The sequence below is a fragment of the Sinohyriopsis cumingii genome, chromosome 3 (assembly GCF_028554795.1).
Source record: "Sinohyriopsis cumingii isolate HCF-2022 chromosome 3, ASM2855479v2, whole genome shotgun sequence".
NCBI classification, from domain to species: Eukaryota; Metazoa; Mollusca; class Bivalvia; order Unionida; family Unionidae; genus Sinohyriopsis; species Sinohyriopsis cumingii.
Window position 1 is genome coordinate 151,641,871 of NC_142963.1, and position 23,890 is coordinate 151,665,760.

The 23,890-nt window shown below is 32.6% G+C and overlaps 1 protein-coding gene across 7 annotated transcripts in view; it reads right to left on the minus strand.

Annotated features, from left to right (window-relative positions):
- Positions 1 to 23,890, minus strand: part of LOC149804163 (uncharacterized) — a 182,664-nt gene that overhangs the window by 45,605 nt on the left and 113,169 nt on the right. For 4 of the 7 annotated variants that reach the window (XM_089954135.1, XM_089954139.1, XM_089954134.1 and 1 more), the window contains 4 exons: positions 22,631 to 22,960; positions 15,605 to 15,647; positions 7,151 to 7,375; positions 1,511 to 1,735 (listed from right to left, as the gene is read on the minus strand). In XM_089954135.1, coding sequence (XP_089810261.1) covers positions 1,511 to 1,735; positions 7,151 to 7,375; positions 15,605 to 15,647; positions 22,631 to 22,960 — 823 coding nt within the window. The remainder of the gene's footprint in view (positions 1 to 1,510; positions 1,736 to 7,150; positions 7,376 to 15,604; positions 15,648 to 22,630; positions 22,961 to 23,890) is intronic. The other 3 variants (XM_089954137.1, XM_089954136.1, XM_089954138.1) reach the window with 3 other exon arrangements.

A 23,890-nucleotide genomic window follows, 5' to 3' on the forward strand; every position in this document is an offset into this window, starting at 1 on the left:
ATTTATTAATATGAATCTTCACCATACAATTAATATACCAATAATTACTGTACCATTAATATACCAATCATCACTGTACCATTAATATACCCAATCATTACTGTACCATTAATAAACCAATCATCATTGTACAATTAAAATACCCAATCATCACGGTGCCATTAATATACCAAATCATTGTAAAATTAATATACCAATCATCACTGTACCATTAATATACCCAATCATCACTGTGCCAGTAATAAACCAATCATCACTGTACCATTAATAAACCAATCATCATTGTACAATTAACATACCTAATCATAACTGTAGCATTAACATACCAAACATCACTGTACCATTAATCTACCCAATCATGACTGTACCATTAATAAACCAATCATCATTGTACAATTAATATACCCAATCATCACTGTACCATTAGTATACCAATCATCACTGTATCATTAATATACCAAACATCACTGTACCAGTAATAAACCAATCATCACTGTACCATTAATATAAGAATCATCACTGTTATATTAATATACCAATCATCATTGTACCATTAACAATACCCAATCATCACTGTAACATTAATATACCAATCATCAATGTACCAGTAATATACCAAGCATCATTGTACCGTTAACACTACCTGATAATCACTGTACCATTAAAATACCAATCATCACTGTACCAGTAATATACCAATCATCATGGTACCATTAACAATACCCAATCAATCATCACTGTACCATTAATATACCAATCATCAGTGTACCAGTAATAAACCAATCATCACTGTACCATTAATATACCCAATCATCACTGTACCATTAATATACCAATCATCACTGTACCAGTAACACACCGATCATCACTGTACCATTAATATACCCAATAATCACTGTACCATTAATATACCCAATCATTACAGTACCATTAATATACCAAATCACTGTACTATTAACATATCCAATCATCACTGTACCATTAATATACCAATCATCATTGTACCATTATTATACCAATTATCACTGTATCATTGATATACCCAATCATCACTGTGCCATCAATCTACCCAATGATTACTATACCATTAATCTACCCAATCATCACTGTATCATTAATATACTCAATCATCACTGAACCATTAATCTACCCAATCATCACTGTATCATTAATCTACCCAATCATCACTGTATCATTAATCTACCCAATCATCACTGCATCATTAATCTACCCAATCATCACTGTATCATTAATCTACCCAATCATCACTGTATCATTAATCTACCCAATCATCACTGTATCATTAATCTACCCAATCATCACTGTATCATTAATCTACCCAATCATCACTGTGCCATCAATCTACCCAATCATTACTATACCATTAATATACCCAATCATCACTATACCATTAATCTACCTAATCATCACTGTACCATTAATCTACCCAATCATCACTGTACCATTAATATACCCAATTATTTATTTCTGAGAATTCAAGCCCTCTTACCAGATGAAAGATATCTCTTTCGTAGTCCCATATATGATGAGTTTGGCCTTGGTTTGAGTTGTTCATCATCAGTTTTATCAAGGTCACTGAACAACAGTGCTTCCCGTCTACGACGAGACAACTCTTCTTCCTCCTCCTTGAGTTTATCAAGCCTTTTTCCTGCTGATGTTGAAGATGTGTGTCCATAAGCTGACTCCCCAATTCCAGAATCGGGGGTTGCTCGGTCTGAAATGGACACACAATATCTGGAAATCAGAATCAGGATGGAGTTGTGTACTGCTCAACAAACCGTTAAATTTGTAGAGGTCCATAAAATCGGTAAAATATTTGATTTTATTGTGCTCAAATTAATAAATGGGAACTGAGCAAAATCGAATAGGCAATTTAAAATTATTACTGGAAGCAATGTTGTCCTTATTTAGTATCTGTGATTACAGGAAACGTTTTCATGACAAATACAGGTGATTCTTGGATAAATAAATAGTTCTCCTGATAGTTGAACTGAATATTAAAATTTATGTTTGCTATAGAGAACAATTAAAACAGTGAAAGCTAACTGTAACTTTAATGATGACAGAAATATAGTATGATCTTTATTAATTAGTAAATTTACAAATTAAATACATAATTTATAAATTTCACCTTTATATCCATCTATTACCTTTTATAATGTCATCTATTTTAATTTAATTATGAACGTGTTTACTACATTGGAAAATAATAAAAAAGGTGATACATGTATTAAATGGAGAGATTGTAATCAGAATACAGTATATGTCAGGAGAAATCAAATTTTTGAAATGTATATATATTACACACACACACACACACTTGCATGACAGGTGCTGTAGAAAATAAGTGATTCACAATACATTCATTTTGTGAAAAATCAAAACGAAATGAAGCAGGAATTGTAATATAATATATATACTGATTAGTGCAGAAAGGTGTGCCATGGTGCATCTTGGTGACTATTTTATCTTTGATGGAGAAAGGTTGTGAATGTGAGAAGTACTGAATACGTGACAACAATTTGTGCTATAAAAAATCTCTGCAAGGAATCAAAGGAAAAGCTTATATTTTATATGTGAATATAATTTATTAAATATGAGAAGGGGCTTAGATGGTGGTTTTCACCTTTCAATGTCTAAAGTTTGTATTTTGTGGTAATATTTCAACCAATGACAGTTACAATTACTTTTGGAAATATTTCAACCAATAAGTATTACAATTAATGTGCCATAGGAAACTGATTCCTAAACAATTGACAAAGGCTTAGGATCACAAGCAAATTTGATGAACTAGGGAAATGTTCAAGAATTATTTTTTTTAAGGTCGTATCTCATTAAAAATGAAAGCAGAAACATGGGAACATTTATCTCTACCAAGAGCAATTTCAACTTTGATTAAAATTGCCCCTTCCATACATTGATATTTTTCATTGTCCCATTTTTATGCAAAATTTGGTGTCTCCATGACTTAAAGTTTCAAATTTCAAAAAATATATTATGTATCATCCAATATATAACCATTTTTAAACATTCAATTTCCATAAATTCTAGGAGTCCGACTGGGGTCTTTTAGTCCCTTCCCCTTTCCTTGAATGACCTTCTTTTTTAAGCAAATTTGAAATTTTTGACTAGGTTTATTAAGATTATATTCTGAATAAAGTCTAACCCAGAATATGATGAAAATATTATTGTATTTAAAACATTTACCATAAAAATATAAATAAATAAAAATTTACATTTAAAATTAACATGTCCATATAAAACCCCAACTTATAGGGTACATTAATAACTTGCTAATACTGTCTGGTAAGAGAGTATAATTATGTATGAAGAGAGCCACAGTGGTTCAGTGGTCAGGACATTTGATTCATGACCAGATGGGTCTCAGTTTGATTCCCATCATCAGAAAGGCCTTAATGAGTTACTGTGGTGTGTACTTGGGCAAGCACTAAGTACATTCTGCATCAGCATAATAAAACATTTCTGTGTTGCAATACTATAAAACATCAAACCAAATAAAATATAATAATCTTTGAAATTACTTTTTCTGTAAAAAAAAATATCTCAAGTTTGTTCATAATTTTCCATGTTGTGATCTCAGAGAACAATTCCTGATCATCAGCAAGACACCCCCCTTTTTTTTTTCTTTTTCTTCTAATGATATTCAGAGGCCATGACTTAAGTATACTTTAAAATATACTGCAATATCAGAAATATTCTTGGAGGATTCAATTTTGTTATTTTCAGATGTAACAAATATCCATAGAATAAAATCCACCATGAAAGATAGTGTTGCTGAACAATGATATGATAATCAGTCTGGCCTCATGAAACTGCATCCAATTACTTCCAAACCATGAAAATTTTATCCGATGGAATATTTATTATTTTAGAGTAGTGACTTGAAGAAATTCCACTGAATATGTCTTTTACCAACATTGATAAACTGATAAGTCATCATTATATCTATTAACTGATCAGTCATCATTATATCTATTAATTGATGAATCATCATTATATCTATTAATTGATTAATCATCATTATATCTATTAATTGATCAATCATCATTATATATATTAACTGATCAATCATCATTATATATATTAATTGATTAATCATCATTATATATATTAATTGATTAATCATCATTATATATATTAACTGATCAATCATCATTATATCTATTAATTGATCAATCATCATTATATCTATTAATTGATCAATCATCATTATATCTATTAATTGATCAATCATCATTATATCTATTAAGGATAAAATCCAAACATAATTGGCCGATTTTTAAATAAATTTTCCAATTTTAACTCAGTTTAGGATTCAAATGACAGTTAAGAAAACCCCAACATTTTAAACCTAATTGTTCCAGTACATGAACTTTTTATTGGTGCTACTCAGTTTTTCTTCCTGGACCATAAAACTGATTAAATTAAAGACTATAAAAATTGAATTAATTTAAATTTTTCTTCCAAGCCTGTACAAATTTATTCAGTTAAAGTTTTTCTTCAAAGTCTGTACAAAATCAATTCAATATGAAATTTTTCTTTCAAGACTGTACAAACTGATCCAATTTAAATTTGTCCTCCAAGACAGTACAAATTGAATCAATTTTAAATCTTTCTTCCAAGCCTGTACAAAATGATTCAGTTAAAGTTTCCTTCAAAGTCTGTACAAATCAATTCAATATTAAATTTTTCTTCTGAGACTGTACAAATTGATTCAATTAAAAAATTTCTTTCAAGACTGTACAAACTGATCCAATTTAAATTTTTCTTCCAAGACTGTACAAATTGATTCAATTTAAACTGGGGGGGGGGCATGTTACATGTGACTTTTTAAAATTAACATTTGTTGCATCTGAGGTACTTTTGCTATATGAAATTCTCCTACACAATTTTATAATTTCTTTTAATTATGTCACTATGCCTTATAAAACTTAGATATATAAAATACTTTCAGTGTTATTTATCCATAAATAGTGAAAACTGTCCAGTTAAAATATCTCCACATATTCAATCCTCCAAACTTCAAGACCTGAATTAAAATTATAATTGCTTAATACCTTTTGTTACCTTTTTCAAAACCAATATGTTGCTGTCACAGTTGCTGAAAGAAACTTAGTTGCTATAAAGTACCTATATTAAAGTATCTACCAGTTTGCCATATATAATCCATGGCTCATCTCAGAGTTGACTTTTCACAAACAGCTGTACACTTTTGAATCAAGTAAACAAACATTAAGAAAAACAGAATGAAATACAAAATAATTACCAAATTAAATATGTGAGTACAAATGCAAAAATAAATAGCAAATTAATTAGATGTGAGTACACATTATTAGTCTGTATAAAAAACTGCTGAAAGAAAAAAGTCTTTTATATGCTGTACAAAAAACCACGAAACTGATCAGTGAAAAAAACGGTTTGTTACTGTACTTTTTTCTTTCATCTAAAAAACAAAACAATTGTCAATCAATGGAAGATAAAATACCATTAAATAATAAATGGCTTATTTTGGGCAATAAAAGTGGGGTGGGGGGTTTGACAGGGGTTGAAGGTTAGTGCCATGCTGATATCCAGCTGCTACCAGACAATTAATATAAACATGCAGATGTGAAATTCAATGGCATGAATTGAAACCTTGAGTAGGTAAATAATTATGAACTTTCCCCACAAAGCAAAATGTTTTTGCATATTCACTTAAGAAAGGTACCTACACCATAGTAAAGAAGCTGGATGATAATATACGATTAAATAAATGAGACGCTGAACATTTATTTGTTTCTTTGTTTTTGACGGTTTAACACAATTTTCCTTCACATGACAGGCTATTCATGGTGGCAAATCAGCCCGTATAAGGGCACTAAATGTTGAAGTGAAAGTGGTTGGTTGTAATTTTAAGATTTGTATAGTATATCTTTGTTTGCTGTCAAGTTTGATTCTTTTGTAAAGAATATTTGGTTAGGTGGAACTGAAGCGCTTAAAGAGTCAAGAAATTTATTTATTTTTTTTACTTAGCGAAAATACAGCTTTAAGAATAATATAGTTAATAAGCATTTTTTTTAACGCTGCTTGTGTTATTGGCACATCAGAATTAATTATTGTACCTGTAATAGTTACATTCACAAGAAATAAAAACTGGTTATTAGGAAAAAGAAATACTGTTATAATATTGAGATTTTTCATCCAAATACTTCATGTATAGCAACTTAATTTGTCCACAAAATCAATGTTACTAGAGCATTGGACTTGTAATCTAGGGGTTGTGGGTTTGATACCTACCCATGCCAGCTGATGGCATTGGTGTGTCCTTTATTAGGGCAAGATAAAGCCTATAAACTTCGCCATAAAATAAAAAAACCAACAACCAACCAGATACTTTTTAACCAATATCTTGTATGTATATACCTACCATGAAAATTTCAAGAGCTAAACATGCCTTATATTTGTTTTACTCACTTTTAGCAAGAAATTTAAAGAACACCTATAAAATGTTTAAGATTTGATTTAGAAATAAAATTAATGTTCATATGATCTTCAAAAACCATCAAAATTATTTACTTGGCCATGAGTAATGTAAAGGTCACCAAAATTAAAATATTGCTTCAAACTAAAAGTCAGATTAAAAAATGTTAGAAGTAGTGGGATGAAATGATTGCAATAGTCAATATATACATGACAATGATTGTATAACAGCATTGAGACATTAGGTGACAAGATAATTATATAACAGCACGAGGCATTAGGTGACAAGATAATTATATAATAGCATTGAGGCATTAAGGCATTAGATGACAAGATACAGTAGAACCTTTTTTGAAAGACCGCCCCTTCTGCCAAAAAATTATGGTCTCTCAGGACAGGAGTTCTCTCATAACAGGTCATACCACTATATAATCAATAAATCTGTGCATGGAGAATATGGTCTTTCAAGACAGGTGGTCTCACATAGCAGTGGTCTTTCAAGGCAGTTTTACTGTAATTATATCACAGTACTGAGGCATTAAGGCATTAGATGACAAGATAAATTATATAACAGCATAGAGGCATTAGGTGACATAAAGCATAAGCTTCATTGATGGCTGTCATAATATTGCAGATTTCATGCGATTACATGACTCGTGCAGATCCATGGTGGGGGTCTGTGTATCATCTCTATCATCCCGTGGCAGGTAAACATTGACTTTTTTCTTCTTCAGAGTCATGCCAGAGTTATTTGGGTCAAAGGCTTTTTCATCATCAACAAAACGATTCCCGAGACGTGAATGTCTCTGCATCTGAGTCTCAGGGACATTTGAATCAAGATTGATGACACTTCCATGATCACTTTCCATTCCATCTGTGCATGATGATCAGATAGCAAAATTATGAATCTTGAAACCAAATAAAATTTGGCTGCATTCTTGTAGACTAAAGTAATGATACACAGTTGAAAAGATGGCAGACATTATGATTCTGTAACACAAAGTACTTTAGAAAAAAAGCTCGTCACACTTCAGCATAAGTGAAATAAAAAAGTAACTAGTTATCATCTGCATCCAATTAATTTTTAAGAATATAATTTATGCTATGGTTTTGATAGTATATCTGACTGACAACAAATCTCCAAAATCCTGAAGTTTTCAACTGACTTTCAAATCTTTTGCAAAGTTTGGGCAGTTGTCTGAAACTTTTCTGATCTCTGAACGTTTTCCTATACTATTACTCATATATTTATCTTCTGAAATGTGGTCATAATTTCATTTAGACTTTCCAAGATAGAAAATATCACAATTTATCCACTCGAATTGTCACAGAAGATCACATTATGAAAATAAATTCCTAAATGAATGGCATACGTGGAAGTTCAATGTAAGCAAATTTCTACATTTCTTTTCTGAATAAAAATACTACATTATGTTTATACTACTCCACTGTAAAATGTAAAGTCATTCAAAGAGATTTCTGGAAACTGGACCATTTCTTTTCACAAAAAAATTAATGAAATTGATTTGAAGCCAAATAGTAAAAATTACATCCTCTTCCTATTGTTAAACTGAATTTATATTACAATGCTTGTTCCAAATATGTCTTTTCCACAACTGATTAATTAAAAGAACTTAAAAGCCTTCTAATCCATATTTCAAACTGTAACACTTTCTTATTGAACTGGACACCCTGGGGCTTACCACTGCATTCAATATTTTACAAGGGCATTGTATTGGACAATTCACACCATAATAAAGACGATTATTGAACATAAATGTTGGCACAGATGTTAACCTCTTATTGACATATTTATTCAAGTATCAGCTCTATGAATAAAAGTGTTACAGACTAAGACATATCATCCAATAAATTACCAGACTGGTACTTGTATAAGTTCACCTAAATTAATACTATCATGCGAGAGAGATTGGATACAGTCCAGTCTTGCCTATCATCAAATAAATTACCAGACTGGTACTTGTATATGTCCACCTCAATTAACAATATAATGTGATAGAGATTAGATATAGTCCAGTTTTACCTATCATCAAATAAATTTCCAGACTGGTTCATATCAACCTCATTTAACAATATGATGTGATAGAGATTGGATAGAGTACAGTTATATTCAAGTGATTTGTGTTTATCCTACTATGGTATCAGTATAATGAAATGATGCAAAAAATGTATGGCAGGTGATCCAAATTTTATAAATTTATCTGACAGCCTGGTTTGAATAAAACTATGAATGGGAATGTGGCATGGAATTTATGAGGCTAAACTAATGAAGCTACTCAAGTTGTCCCACCACTGTTGATGAGATTGTGTAGGTATTCTTTAAATGCCAACTTCAGATGCCAACCAGTAGGGCTAGAAAGGGTAGGTACCCTATGTTACATAGAAACTGTGATTGGTCAAGCAGGTGGAGGTTTTTAAGTACCCATGTCCAATAAGGTATAAAGAACCTAACATTTACTGGCTAATCTCCTGAGTAATCGCATAATGAGTACCACTTCCACTCTGAATACTGTCTGAGTTGATATGCAATCAAACAGGTTGTGCAGGCTGTCCATCACTGTCTCAGGTAGTATTTTTGATCAAGCAGCCAATCAGATCCTGATAAGAAGCAACTTTCCTAGATGACAGTCAAGTTCAGACTGACCATTGCTTTGAAGACTGTTCCTATATTATGGAGTCCTGGCCAAGTTACCACATATTATAAATGACAGGTGTGATTGGTGCAGTTGGTCAGATGTCAAAAGGTCAATTTTAGTTAAACTTTCATTTTTGGGGAGTTGTAATAATTAATGGTTAGCTTGCACCCAAAAATGGGTCAGACCATCATCAATATAATGCAATGTGAGATGAAACAAATTTCAATGGTTATTTAGACACTGATCAACCAGTAGCTAAATTTTGAGCAGTTCTGTACTAATTTCTTAACAAAGGAATAATAAGAAATCATTAGGTACAGACCATGATTTCCTCCAACATTAATCAAAAGCTGTCCATGGGAGATATCACATAGACTTATAATGAAATATATATATATATATATATATATATATATATATATATATATATATATATATATATATATATATATATATTACATTTCATTATTATGTGATATACTATATATCTCCCATGGACAGCTTGATAATGAGGGAGTACCAAGCAAGTTATGTATTTCATTACAAGGCTGTGTCACTATAAGGTGGTATACTATATATGTCCAATGGACAACATAATAATGAGGGAGTACTGTGTCATGTATTTCATTAACAAACTGTCTCACTATAAGGTGGTATACTATACATTTCCCATGGACAGCATTATAACGAGGGAGTACCATGTCATGTATTTCATTATAAGGCAATTCCACCATAAGGTCATATACTATATATCTCCCATGGACAGCATTATAATGAAGGAGTACTATGTTGTGTATTTAATTATAAAGCTGTCTCACTATAATGTGGCATACTATACATTTCCCATGGACAGCATAATAAAAAGGGAATACTGTGTCATGTATTTCATTACAAGGATGTGTCACTATATGGTGGCATACTATATATTTCCCATGGACAGCATAATAATGAGGGAGTACTGTGTCATTTATTTCATTATAGGGCTGTCTCACTATAATATGGTATACTAATATCTCCCATGGACATCATTATAATGAGGGAGTACCAAGTCATGTATTTCATTATGAGGCAATTCCACTATAAGGTTGTATACTATATATCTCCTGTGGACAGCATTATAATGAGGGAGTACCAAGTCATGTATTTCATCATAAGGCTGTTGAACTATAAGGTGGTATCCTATATATCTGCCATGGACAGCATTATAATGATGGAGTACTGTGTCTTGTATTTCATTATAAGGAGATCTCACTTTCTTGTATAAGGAGATCTCACTATAAGATATTATAAACCTCTCTTTGACATCATTATATTGAGTACTGTATTTTTCAATTATAACATTTTATGTAATGTATGGATTAGATAGTGGTGGCCTCCTGTGCTTGAGAAACATTTGTCCCCTGATATTTCTTGGTATTTTATGTGTAATACAGCTAAGTAAATGTTTACCATATTTGGTCAATAGAAAGTCTTGGGGGCAAATATGACCATTAAATGGCTACAAGAAGTTAACATTGGAGGATATCAAACATATTTACATTTACATAGCTAGAAAATTGCTTGTGAGGAATTCATGTGCTGAATAGGGACCTCTTAATGCAGGTGCTCCATAGATAAGTCATAATGAAACAACCATGAAAACAAAATATATACTGTACTGTCTGTCATTTTTCATATACTTTTTAATAGTTATTTTTCAGGTGTAGAAATAATTGCAGGTGAATATAATTAATTATCATTTCATTAGGTGACTAAAATTTTGCAAAATATTAATAAGAATACAGATTGTTTCGTGTACTAACAAGAGTCCCTCAAAAGGACTGATGCCCTACATAATATTTAAAAAAAGAGAATGATGCCCTACTGGCCAAAAAGGGACTGATGACCTGCTGGCCAAAAAGGGACTGATGCCCTGCTGGCCAAAAAGGGACTGATGCCCTACTGACCAGAAAAGGACTGATGCCCTACTGGCCAAAAAGGGACTGATGCCCCACTGTCCAAAAAGGGACTGATGACCTGCTGGCCAAAATTTACTGATGCCCTACTGGTCAAAAAGGGACTGTTGCCCTGCTCGTCCAAAAAAAATTCCTGGAATCAAATACAAGTCCATTTCTTCTTTTAAACTGCTGAATGATGAAATCATCCTCTGATATTCTTCAGTGATAACAAGATTTTCAAGCTGTCCACAGTGGTTGTATTGGATGTAAGATTGACACCATTTTTATTAAGGACCAAACAGATAAAATAAGAAGCTTTATGATGAAAACCCCATGTTGATATGACTGTCCATCCAGAAGGAGTTAGCAATAACAAGATTTTTTTCTTCAAGATGACCATCATGGTGGCCATAATGGAGGTCATTTAGGACCAACAAGATATAAGAAGAATTCTTCTTATGAAAACCCAATGTTGAAGAACAGTAATAACAAGATTTACAAAATGGCTGCCATGGTGGCCATATTGGAAGTCATATCAGCACCATTTTCAGGTAGGACCAGCTTGATATCATAAGAAGTCTTTTAAGCCAACCTAATGATGATATGACCAGCCAAACAGGAGAAGTAGTGATATAGCGATAACAAGATTTTCAAGATGGCAGCTATGGTGGCCATATTGGATGCCTCTGAGTAGCACCATTTTTATTTAAGCCTTTATAGACTGTGGCATGAATGTATGTGTAAAGTTTCTTCGCAATCCTCCAAGTAGTTTAGGAGGAGTAGTGATAAGAAACTTATGCTAACATATGTACAGATAACACTGGACAACAAATTTTTACAAAAGTCATGTTACTGAAATAAAATTAGTCAATTCTTATCAATTTTTATGTGCTGAACACGAATATGACAGTCAAATTGCAAAATTGGCTCTAGTTTTTTTGTAATCTGCAAGAAATTAATGTTTACATAACGAAATGCATTCCAATAGTAAAAGGTCAACTGTAATAGCCTACCTATAAAAAATCAAGTCATTAGATCTTAGATTTCTTCGCCTGTCTCTTGTACAGCTGTTCGGGAGCATCTCTGAGGAGTGTCCAGCAGTAGTCAGCCAGCATTGTAGTGGACCATTTTCCCTGCTATCTTTGTTCCATTGTTGCGATATCTTGATGAAAACGTTCGCCGTGTTCATCACTAACAATACCACAGTTGCTAGGAAAGAAATCCAAATGGGAATGAAGGAAGTGAATCTTTAGAGACATATTGCAGCCAAGTTTCTTATACTTCATCAACATGTCTTCTACTAGTTCCTTATAGTTTTCTGCCCTAACATTTCCGAGGAAGTTTGTAGAAACTAGGCGAAAAGCATTCCATGCTTGTTTCGCGTCACCTTCCAGCAAGTTGTTGAACCGGTCATCTTTGAAAAGCTCTCGAATCTGAGGACCCACAAAAACTCCCTCTTTAATCTTTGCTTCGCTGAGTCGAGGGAATTTTTCATGCAGGTATCGGAATGCTGGCAAAGTCCGGTCAATGGCTTTCACGAAGTTCTTCATCAAACCTAGTTTGATGTGAAGGGGTGGTAGCAAGATTTTCTGAGCCTCAACCAGAGCTGGGTGTTGGATATTCTTCTCTCCAATGGCTACATTCTGCCTGTGAGTCCATTCCTTCCTCATGTAGTGCATTTCCCTTGCTCGGCTATCCCACTCGCATAAGAAACACGTGTATTTTGTATATCCTTGCTGCAGTCCCATTAAAAGGGCAACTACCTTCAAATCACCACAGAGGTGCCAGCTGTACTTGTTATACTCAATGGAATTCAGTAGCTGCCTTAAGTTATCGTATGTCTCTTTCATGTGGACAGCATACGCTACTGGAATAGATGGAAGAATGTTTCCATTGTGCAAAAGCACAGCCTTGAGACTCAGTTTCGAAGAGTCCACAAATAGTCTCCATTCTTGTGGGTCATGAGTGATTTTTAAAGCATTCATGAGGCCCTCAATATCGGAACAGAATATCAGATTACTTTCCTTTCTGAAGAAAGGCTCCAATTGCTGGTGGCGCTTTCGATATGCAGTAATTGTGACATCTTCTTCTAGAAGATTCCATTGTTGGAGTCTTGATCCTAGCAATTCTGCCTTGTTCTTTGATAAGTCCAAATCACGAATCAGGTCATTTAGTTCTTCCTGTGTTATTCTGTGTGGGGTTGATGATGCACCACAGTGAAAATCTGGATCACTGCATGCTGATGGACCAGGAGAAGAACAGGTCGACTCACCTTTGTCTTCGTCAGATGAATCAAGAGAATATTCTGCTGGAGGTTCTGGAATAGGAAGTCCCTCACCATGTGGAACTGGTCTCAATGCAGACGGAATGTTTGGGTAGACTATTCTCGACTTCTTTCGCTTCGTTATTCCGCCGGAAAGAGGAGGAACCAAGCAGAAGTAACAGTCATTTAGGTGGTTGCTTGGCTCTCTCCACACCATTGGGACTGCAAACGGCATTGATGACCTTTTGCAATTCAACCACTGTGAAAGCTGTGTTGTACATGTAGCACAGCATATATGCGGAGCCCAAGGCTTGTCTTGGTCACCAACCTTGCATCCGAAGTAAAGATGATATGCCTTCTTCACTTGAGAATTGATACTTTTCTTCTGGTTGGCAAATGTCACTTCCCCACAAATATAGCAAAAATTGTCCGCGGTATTAACACACTTTCGAGGCATTACTGTTCTTTATTGTACGTAAATGGATAAAATAATAAGTTTTATGTAACAGTAGCTTGAACTGTCTCGCACAACGTTTAAAATATTTTAAATGCTGAACCTATCTGATTGGGCTTTATATAGTACACTGCTTACGTCAGCTTCAGCAGCCGCCTGGCATTAGTATAATAGGCCTACACATGTATAGTACACTGCTGACGTCAACTTACTTCAGCAGCCGCATGGCATTAGTATTGCATTGCATCAGAAAATGATGCAATCAACTGTGGATGATGTGAGCATGATGGTATTATGCAATGTTACATCATTATTCCGGATGTTGCTGCAGTCCTACTGGAGAAATTTACACAGTGAAACATAGAAAATGAGGTATATGAATATCTTCAAAACGAGAGCCAATACAAATTTTTCACGGTTATATTCGTGTTCGGTACACCAAAATACTACAGATTAGGGCCTTTTCAAGTCAGTAATGATTTCACTGTTGACCAGTGTAATGAATGGAGAGACGACAAACAGCAAGTTATCCAATAAGCTCTCCTTGGCTATGAGCAGTAGAACCAAAAATAAGTAGACATAAAATAATTAAAAATGTTATTTTTATGGACTGAGTGTATATGAAAAATCGAGTACATGAAAATTACAGATGATACTGTATAATAATAATAATAATAATAATAATGAGGACTTTGTGTAGCACCTAATCTTTAGAAGCTCTAAGTGCCTTACAACATTAGACAACACCTATAAGATAAAAAACATATATAATGATATGATTACAAACACAAACACCATGAAATTAGAAAACATAGAAGAAAAAAAACATGCTGAGAATATTTAAGGAGGAAACATTATTAGGTCTTTAAGTTTGTTCTTGCAGTCGAAATAAGTGAGTTTATATAATATGCCATTATATAATATATTTAAATATACTTAATTTACATGACTGCAATGAAAGAAAGGCTTGAACAGTTGGGATCAAATGAATAAATAATTAATAAAGCTTTTCACATGTCTGAGCATGAATTTACTTGAAGAAAGTCTTAAAATGCACAATTTCTTGTATACATCTTAATAAAAACATCTTGTCTTCAGTTTAACAAGAGCATGACAGTTTTAAAGTATGAAGCAGAAATTAAGTGACTGTAATGAGAAAGCTTTCTAAAAATTTAGGTTTATTTCATTATTTTGACACAATCTTAATGGATGACCTTTTGAATAGAATTCAATTTAAACGGAAATTTGGTGGTGAAAAACAGATACTGCACTGCATAACAAAAATATTCATAAGCTATTCTTCTTTGCTTCACGATTTCTCACAAAAAATCAGAAAGCAATGGAGAATTTTCAAGACAACCATTTTCATTCATAAAAGTAAAGAAAATAAACAGCAATACATTTATAAAAAAAGGAATCCACACACTTCTAAAAAAAGCAGCAGTTATATAAGGAAAATCTAAATATGAATTAAAAATAAATTAAAATCCGATACCCAAAAGTTAAAAATAACCATTTATAGCCACATTCCAGTATAATGAATCCTTCTCTTTGTATTGGAAATGAAGTATATAAATTAAAATTTAAACCAATAAAATCCTGTCTATGATAAAAAAAAGTCCAATTTAAGCTACACAAATCTATGCTACCATCCAATACATAAATCAATACTACAACCAAAATATCCAATATAAGCTACATAAATCAATACTACAACCAAAATATCCAATATAAGCTACCTAAATTAATAATACAAACAAATCAGAAATGGACTTAAAAAAGAGTTACGCACCTGTTTCTGGTTTCTCTGCTTCCTGCTTGTCCTTATCAGATTTCTAAAATACATGAAATCATATGGAGTAAGAACATATCCCTTAACTTTATTAGATACAAAATATTCAGGATGTCAGATTTCAAGATACTTCAGTTTAATAATCCATATACAGAATTTATCTCATAATCTAGCAAAGTGCATGTGCTTCATATTGAAAACAACCCCACCCTAGTGATTAAAATACTTGACTCATCAATAAATTGCTAAAACTTCAAGAAAAAAATAAAAGCAAAGCCGAATATATTTTGGGCTGAAATTGTACACATTACAGAGTTAATTCTATCTATTGACTTTTATCTGGTCATCTATTGACTTTTATCTGTTCACCTGCTTGTATAAAGGTTCACACATAGATGATGACTTGAAACCTGTCTTGTGGTTGGATTATTTTTTTTATTATCACTTGAAAGCTACAGTTTCTTAAAGACCAATCAAAGCATTAAGTAAATTATTTTTCATATTAAAAGCCCACCCATCCACTCCATCTTCCAAAATCTTGACAGTGTTCTATTTATGCCAACCCCCATGAAACCACTTGAAAAAAAATCAATATGGCTTGCCCTTGGACAGGCATCTCAAACTCAAACCACCCTGAGGGCCACTAGAGGGCATTTTGGATGGCCCATGGGATGCACCACTTTTGTTATCTCTCATGACACCTTGTGACACCAATCATTTTGTGGGCCACAGGATGCTGCTTGGCAGGCCATGTGTTTGAGACCCCTACCCTAGGATATGTTGTGGGAGAAATATTGTATTCAACATGTTTGCTTAAGATTCTAACCAATTTAAATGATACTTCTACCATTTGCTATAGTTCTATAACTTACCCAGATAGTTCTACAAATTAACATACTCTATCACTTACCATAATAGTTCCACCACTTACCATGGTATTTTACATCACTTACCATAATAGTTCCACCACTTACCATGGTATATTCTACCACTTACCATGGTAATTTCTACCACTGAAATCAACCTTAATCAGAAGATTCATCAATGTCTTGTTTTTTTTTACTATGTGCATTTTTCGTCATTTTTTAAATGCGACAATATTTAAACTATATAAGCTGAGACATGAAATCAAAAACCTGTATATCTTAATTTCTGCATTCCAGTAGACCAGTTTAATAAATTTTTCTTGACATGTTCTTATTTATAAGAAACAGACACCCCTTCTTCTCATATGACATTTGCCAAATCTCCTTTTTCTCATATGACATTTGCCAAATCTCCTTTTCTCATATGACATTTGCCAAATCTCCTTTTCTCATATGACATTTGCCAAATCTCCTTTACTCATATGACATTTGCCAAATCTCCTTTTTCTCATATGACATTTGCCAAATCTCCTTTTCTCATATGACATTTGCCAAATCTCCTTCTTCTCATATGACATTTGCCAAATCTCCTTCAAGAATTTTAAAAGTTTCTTGAATTTTAAGACAAGAAAAAATGCATCCATGTAATGTTTTTACAAAAGTTTTTCTAACTTCTTTTAAAATAAGGCCTTGGTAGTTTACCCTAAGTGAAACAAATTTAAATAAAAATAAACTCTAGTAGTAAGGTGTCAAAATTGGAAATTCTCCATGATTTTTAAACATGCTATTGGTAATGGAGCAGTACATACAGTCCATTATAAGTCCATTACAAGTTCAAAGATATTAGCATACAATAATACTATTGCTAAACCTGATTTGCAAGGACTTATTTAAATATGGGCTACTCCTAGATCAACTTATTTTCATATGTCTGTGAGTGAAGAAATAGAAAAGTCAGCATTTATTGTAGGCTATTTTACAAAACACAATATAATCAAAATGTATAATTCTACAAACATTTATGGAAAATTAATTATTTCAAAACAACATGAACATATGAACCAAATTAAAACTGGAATAAACTTTGAGCATGAAGATGTAACAACATAGGTTGGAGAGAATATTTACATACAAGTCAGATAAAATAATGGGAATTCAAAGCAGAGATGAATAAAAGACACAGGATAAATACAGTAGGTAAAACCCAACTTAAGCAACCACTTCTGGAAAGCCGTAAAAGTAGTGTTTGAATGCAGGTGGTTAGTTTCTCCTACATTCTTGTTGAAAGGACATTGAAAAAAATGATTTTTAAGACAGTTTATTGTATAATACAGGTTACCATAAAAGTAGATCTGATTATAAATGTTTCCATAGTAACTTCATTCTATAAATGATGAGTGTTAACGTTACTAGAACAAACGAGTGAAATTCAGAAAAGAGTTACAGGAACTTCAATGAGCTTAAATGCAAACAAGTTTATATTTTGATCCAAGACATAAGTCAGTCATCAACCATAACTGCTATTTGTAAACATGTTATTTCATTTTCTTACATTATTTGAAGAAAAAATAGAAATTTCTTTATTTTTTGTTCCTTCTGCCAGGTGAAAAAACAATATAATCTATGTTTTAGATCTATTACTGATTGATTGAATATACCAATATACTTGTACAAAAGAGTTCATAATTTTTGTATTGATATTTTGCTTTAAATTTAAAAGATAGTCCTTGTATGTTTCAGTCATTCTTGATCATTAATCACATCAGTGATGAAAGAAGAATGTATTACAAAGGTATACATACTGAAAAATCAGAAATATTTATTGGGATACAATTTCATAGCTTGCGAGTAAATAGGCAATTTGTGGGGATACAATTTCATGGGTTGTGAGAAAATGGACAATTTTGTGGATATAAAATTTCATAGCTTGTGAGTAAATGAAGATTCTGTGGGGATAAAAATTTCAAGTCGTCAGAAAGTATACCTTGAGACCATTTCAATAATACAATTTTTCATGGAGGATTTAATTTTTTTGTTATTCATATACAATGGAGAAGACAAAAAATTAAATCCTCTACAGATAATTCTGATTTTACAGTAATTCACATTTACAATACAAGGCAAGCTGTCATTTACAGAAAATTAAAACATGATTACTCCAGTGGAAAAATATGTCCTTTTAACACCTCTTAGCAGAAAATTTCAGCAAAAGACCAGGAAGGCTGAAAGCGTGACAGAAAAACAAATGCTGAACAAAAGGAGATTTCTGAAGTCAGTCTTTTATTATCACATTCATATTTATCTGTGAAAACACAAAGACAGGATATCACACAGGTTATAGATTTGAGAAAGCGGTGTTAATACGGTGCACAATGACATTACAGGTGGGTACGTGCAGAGGATTGTCCATGCAAGGTGGAGTACATGCCCATCACACAGCAGTCAGGTGATTGCTCATAAATTTAATTTCATTGGCTTTAAACCTCTAAAGGTCAACAAAAAGTCATGCAACAGAGATGAGGACTGATCATGCAGAAAATCTCACGTTAAAAACACATAAGAAAAGAAAATGACCCATTTATGAATGGATACTTATGGAAAGCAATCAATCATAAATGGTTTTTGTTCTGAAAATTTTACATATTTAATATAAACAAAAAACTGAAAAATTATAGAATTCTGAGAAACAATTTCACAATGCTAAAAGGAATATTTGTAAAGCTGTACATATCTGAAAGATGTGCTGGTGGAACAAAAGCAACTAATTTCTGGACAGCAAATTGACTATTTTTGACAATTAAGCTTACTAAAAATGATGTGTGTCTTTGTGATTTTGGATTTCTAATGTAAATTTAACAATCTGAGTCATATCGCTATGATGTCTGCAGTGTGGCAGCTTATAGTGATGTCTAGCACTAGGGTATCATACTGCAGAAATGTGACATCATGTCCCACCCAGTCACACCAGGCCGACCAGTCCTAACACTAAAAGCTTAATGTTGAGCGCCAAGCAAGGCAGCTGCTAGTACCATTTTTATAAGTCCTTTGTATGACTCAGCTGGGGTTTGAACCTGCAACCTCCTGCATCTGAGTCTGATGCTCAAACCACTTAGGCCACCAGAGCGGTCACTAAAAATGAAAATACTCTTCCTACTAATGGAGAAAGATAATATAATGTAAAAATTTCAATTAATTTTGTTTCCGTATTGCTAAGAATATTGGAAAAAAAATCAGTGGCCTTGATCTACAGATCTTGAGACAGTTTAAGAAAAAAATATTGCATCGTGACTTAAGTGCATTGCAATCAAACACAGGCTATTGATCAAATAGGTTTTTGATATCCAGAGTATGCTTTTGATCAAATAGTTTTGATATCCAGAGTATGCTATTGATGAAATAGTTTTTTATATCCAGAGTATGCTATTGATCAAATAGATTTTTATATCCAGAGTATGCTATTGATCAAATAGTTTTTTGATATCCAGATGCAGGCTACTGATCAAATATTTTTTTTTATATCCAGATGTAGGCTATTGATCAAATAGGTTTTTGATATCCAAATGTAGGATATTGATCAAATAGCTTTTTATATCCAGATGTATGATATTCATCAGAATTTGTTGGGATATAAAGATGTATTCTATTTATCAAAACTTGTTGGGACATAAAGACATATGCTATTGATCAAAATTTGTTGGGATATAAAGATGTATTCTATTGATCAAAACTTGTTGGGATATAAAGATGTATGCTATTGATCAAAATTTGTTGGAATATAAAGACATATGCTACTGGTCAAAATTTGTTGGGATATAAAGACATATGCTATTGATAGAAATTTGTTGGGATATAAAGATGTATGCTATTGATAGAAATTTGCTGGGATATAAAGATGGAGGCTATTGTTAGAAATTTGTTGGGATATAAAGATGGAGGCTATTGATCAAATAGTTTTTGGATATCCAGACTGAGGCTAATCCCAATAAATTACTGGGATAAGCAATAAGACATAAAATATTGCATCAAAAACCAGCTATTGATTTTGAGAATAGTTATTAAATACAATATGAAAATTGTACACTGAATTGAAATTGGAATATTTGCTAAAAAATCAGCCAATTATGATTGGATTTGATCTATTCAAAAAATATCTGCTTACTGTTGTATTAGCAGAATAGATAAATAGATCTAACAATGATTGATCCATGTTGGTAAAGGCATATTCAGTGGAATTTCTTATAGACACTACTGTAAAATCATAGATATTCCATGGCATACAATTTTCATGGTCTGAGTTAAATGGATGATTTCATGGGGATGAAGTTTCTTTGGTTCAGACTGTTTAGCATTGTTCAACAAACCCCAAATTGAATTTCAAAACCAGGAAAGAATAGGAATCTTACTGGATACGCCGCCTTAGAATGTTGAAACCAAGTGGTTTAAAGCAAGAAGACTAGAAAAAGACAGCCATTCACAAATAGAATTACCTTTTTTTAGCCAGCATGTTCTCTTTTCAATAATTCTCTAAATCTGCTTATTAGTCACTCAATAACCTATAATTACAACTACAACAATGAAATATCTGGGATATAATTTGCACGTACATAAATTTACATAAAATAACAGATGACGCTATGGCTCATCAATTTCTAGGTCAATATAAAATCTCTTTCAGCATCTGCAACAAGTCATAGTCATGTAAAGTTTTACAAAGACAACGGTTTGTCTGTTTTATTTGTTTGTCTTGTCTATGTTTTGTATTTGCCTTTGAAAAAGACTCATTAAGAGTCGAAAGCGCTTAGGCTAGCTAGATACTAGTTTTGCACTGTTTGTAGTCAGTTTATTTTATATATATATATATATATATATATATATATATATATATATATATATATATATATATATATATATATATATATACACACATACATACATAGTGCGTAAAGACATTTTTTTTAGACACAGGCCAGGACTGCTGACTTTAAAAGCATCACAAGCCCAGACTCCAATTTCCATATGCTCAAATATTATTTGTCTCACAATGTTGCAATTTCTACACTTCAAATATGAATTCAAATGGGATTTGAGGGTAATGCAAGTGTAAATCACTACACCCACTCCATTATAACATGAATTTGGATATAACACAATTGTGGTGTAGCTCCCAAAATTTTATATACATGTTTTTCTCATACATGAAAAAAAAAAAATCTTCTTAAAAGAACAAAAAATAATGCAAAAACTTTATTTTGGGGAAAAGAGTGCACATGAATTCGAATGAAGGACAATCATGGCATGTCTCCTTAAAAGTATGAAAAGTAACGTGTAGAAAGTTTATTTGTGGATTGTGCTGGGCTTCGCCAATGCTGCAAATTGCAATTTTTTCCATATTTGAGACAAAATACACCATCTGGCATTTCTTTTGTGACAACATTGTTAGCTGATTAAAACTGTACATAAAATCTTGGGTCTGGAGTGGAGACATTTAAAGGCACCATGAAAGGAAGCTACAAACTTGGATATAAAATGTACTTGAATCTACATACAGTTACATAACAAATCCTTTGTTCGTACTGACAAACCATCATAACATTGCATTGTTATATCATGATCTGCTAATGCTGACATCTCTGGAGTACTGTATAATATATTATATATTAATGTTTATATGTATTTAAAATTGATTTTTTTATTACAAAAAATGTGTATCTATCTATATATGGATACGTATTTGGTAAAGTTGTGTACAATTCTGTGTTCCTGTATGTACTGCTGTATTGATTAGATGCAAGATTATAATTTGTCTTGTTGTAGGAATAATTCTATATTTTATTGAAAGCATTATTTTAGATAGTATTTTATGTTTTAAGCATATGCACCGATTTTAACAAAATTTCTTGAGAGACCATGCAACAAAGTATAGACAGAGCTCATTCAAACTGAACTTACGGAATTCCAAGTATACATAAAAGGCACAGCAGAGAATAACAAAACAGACAATAAAAAGGGTAGGTGGTTACAATCCATTTACATATGGTTTTAAAGAAGAGGGTCAGAAAGCAAGTTCATGCTCTGAGAGGTTATGCCACAACAAACAATTAGTGGATCAGAAGTCATGCAACAAAGGTTAGATCAAAGGTCATGCTGTTTGACCTTGTACCTCTTTCATTAAGATGACACTATCTCGATCTTCCAATTCTTCCGTGGGTGAATGCCCCACCCCAGGAGCTTCACGTTCATCCGGGGCATCATCCTCAGATGCACCAGTCTTTTGTGGCCTACTTTTATTTAATGGCAATGGGGGTGGGATCTTCTTGAGTGCTGTAGTCGGAGCTTTCTTTTCAGGAAGGGTTAATTTTGTCCCCATTAAGCCAGCTTCCTGGGCCCAAAGAGACTCTTGTGCATCATCCAGGTTTGGGTCATCGTACTTGACAAGTAGCTTCTGAGCATCCATCTCCATTGGATCATGTGAAGTTCGATGACGATCATACTGATGATGGTATTTTCAAAAATGTTTTATAAAGCTTCATATATTAAGAATGTCTTGTTTTATTCCCCCATTATCATCACATCTTATTAGACACTGAATCTTAATACTGGCATAGATAGATACAGCAAGCTCAGCATATCAAATACCAGCACAATTTGATTAAAATCAAGCTCTAAGACATAATGAAGATCTGAAGAACACCGATATGAGGTCCTGTTCTGTTGACATTTTGATTCACCAAAAAATTTGTTTACAGCTTTTACATTTATGAAAGTGAAAGATATCATTTGAAACACATCTTTTCTAATGATAGCTCTCCCTTGCATGAAATGCAACACTTCATCTGATTGGTTAGTAAAAATAAGTGGGTCAGGAATTCCCAAGGTCACCAGAACATTAACCTTCATCGCTGCCTGTCAAATCTACTTATTGAAAGTATATCTTAATTTTAATAATACTTGATAATGGCATCACTTTCTGACAATGTTACTAACAAGTATTCATTTTCAATATACCTGCAAACACTTAAGGAGTTATTTAAAACACTATTTTATCATAGAAATTAACAAAATATTACCATTTATATTTGAAAACTAATATTTTGCATATATCGTATTCCTGTTGTGAAAGTGATATACCACAAGATCTTGTTACCTTAAAATATTCATATCCTGAAATCATCTGGTTTAGTAATTTTGATACCATGTTATTTTAGTAATACTTAACGTGTATTAAGTAGTATATATTTACTTATAAGTTGAGTCCAAATGCAAACTGCACAGACCCATATCTGCTGTCATATAATGTGCCAAAAAATCTGGGTATATGCTATATGTTATGAGTAATGAGTATAATAAGCAACATAGACCCTGATCTGCTAGCACATAATGTAATGCAATGGCAGATTTGGGTCTATGTTGTTTGCAGCTG